The 2,272-nt window shown below is 39.8% G+C and overlaps 1 protein-coding gene across 1 annotated transcript in view; it reads right to left on the minus strand.

Moving 5' to 3' along the window:
- Positions 1–281: 281 nt before the first annotated feature.
- The window catches only part of LOC124553877 (superoxide dismutase [Cu-Zn]), a 16,864-nt gene continuing 14,873 nt past the window's right edge, over positions 282–2,272 (minus strand). Inside the window, exon 4 of the mRNA XM_047127880.1 lies at positions 282–1,487. Coding sequence (XP_046983836.1) covers positions 1,377–1,487 — 111 coding nt within the window. The 3' untranslated portion in view covers positions 282–1,376. The remainder of the gene's footprint in view (positions 1,488–2,272) is intronic.

Genomic DNA, 2,272 nt, shown 5'->3' on the forward strand with positions numbered 1-2,272 from the left:
GTCAATGTAACACTCCCTGCAAAGTCACTATGTATAACATGGCCCACCTGGGGCCCCAACTTCTGTCACTACATCCAAGCAAATCTAGGCTGGAAATTCGACAGGAACCAATTTCTTCACTAAGGCATCTGCATAGTACTAGAAGTTTTTGACAAAATCAGAAACTTTAAATCAACCAGTCTCCCTCCATCCACCACATCCATTATATCCCATTGTATTGTTTAGCACAATCAATATTTTCTTTATTCCAGGTAGTATTTGGTCACAAAAACAGCACAGACTGCTTTGAGCAATATAGTTTATTGGTTCATTATAGGTATCTTTTACAGGAACACAGGTTTTATACATCTTAAGCAAACAGCAGTCTCATTGAAGGAATGGCTGGAGGCCCACACCAGATGAGCTGATGTGTGAATACAAAACATCTTCACCGGCTTTATTTCATTCGAACTCAACATTCTCTGATAACAGCCAGAACCAATGAAACCCCCTCTACCTACACAATAACCAACAAAGTCAACATATTGTTCCCGATATCAAATGATTTATACCTGAACATAAGGCATAAAGAGTTACAAAAAAATGGATACAAAATAAAGAATCGTACAACCGGCTTACATACTATAACCCAGCACTATACAACAAATGAGGAATTTAACAACTCACAAAAGTTATAAAATGATCAGGCACATGAGCCACTGAGTTTATTCGACTCAGTGTGATGATACAGAAGGCACCTCAGGAATGAAAATATTGTTTCTATCTTTCAACGAGCAACCATCAGATAGCAACAGAGATAACTAAAACAAACCAGACACTTATTCCAGGACAAGCTTTGCCAATTTCCATTATTTTCTCTCCAACTTTGGGAACTCAGTGTGGCTCCAAGCAGCAACAACATACATCAGGTACACACGTTCAGTTCATATGGCACAACAGCAGTAAAATTCTTTAATTTTGTTTATATATGATATGCTGCACTAAAACATATAACGCCAACTTTGTTGCTAGTATCTTTGGTGGCTTGTCACCAAAGATATAAATAGGAGGAGGAAAAGTAGCATTTTAATATTTCCTAGTAGTAGTGTATCTCATGTAAAGAAAGGCTTTTGTGAAATCTTGCCACAAATGATTGCTTAAATTAAGCAGTGTGGCAAAGAGCAGGGTGCCTCACAGATCCAATACAATGCTACACACAGGAAGACTAAACTGACATCTACAGCCAAGTTTTGAAGCAGAGAAACAACGACAAAAGAATAAACAGAGTGAAGGTCATGTGCCTGATGGACTCAATTCCCCCTCAGCTAGACATCAGAGGGCTACAGTTTGGCAGCCACCACACTCGCTTCCTCTGAGAGGGGGACATCCGGACACCTTCATGCCTTCGCAATGCCGATCACCCCACAGGCAACACGTGCCCCGGCATTGCCAGTCGTCTTGCTCAGCTCGTGCCCCCCACGTCCCAGGTCGTCAGGATCAGCGTGCACCTAAAAATCAAGGAATAATATTTAACGAACAACATGCACAAGAAATTAATGTTGCAAACAACTCTTTCCTATCAGGGGAAAGCTGTACAAATATGGCAGTAATTTTTAAACTGAAATTAATAGTACTATTTATTCTGTTGAAAATGAACCTGCTGGTTATTTTTTAATCAGAAATGTACAAAGTGCAAAATTAAACTGGCCTGATAAATATAAGACTCGCACAGAATTAACCTTTCTTAGTAAACAGAACTGTATCACAGAAAATTCTGGTAACCACAATTTTGATACACAAATTTGTTGCTGTCACGTATCTGCACGTGTGCATCTCCTACGTGCTCTGTCCCGAGTACTCTGCTCTGTGGTTATATTTGCGTGAGAGGTGCAGACATGTTTCGTGGCCAGTTAAACGCAACGCAAAGTGGTGCTCACAACAAAACAACGCAAGTTCATTTTCTAGTGTTATGCAAAGCCCAATTTGTGGAAAACTTGCTGAACTGTATGACAACATTTTAAGACTAAGTGGATTGGGGAAAATCTCCAAATCTGCAATGCAAAACTTAGTGGAAATGTTGTGCAAAACGGAATCTGTAGTGAATAGAAACTAACTATCTGTGCAGGAAAACAGGAAACAGTCCGACAAAATCTCTACATTATCTGTGCAATTGGCAATTTACAGCTCATGTCTAATCATTGGCTCTGAGCACTATGCGACTTAACTTCTGAGGCCATCAATCGCCTAGAACTTAGAACTAATTAAACCTAACTAACCTAAGGACATCCATGCC

Source organism: Schistocerca americana, chromosome 11 (assembly GCF_021461395.2).
Source record: "Schistocerca americana isolate TAMUIC-IGC-003095 chromosome 11, iqSchAmer2.1, whole genome shotgun sequence".
Taxonomy (NCBI): Eukaryota; Metazoa; Arthropoda; class Insecta; order Orthoptera; family Acrididae; genus Schistocerca; species Schistocerca americana.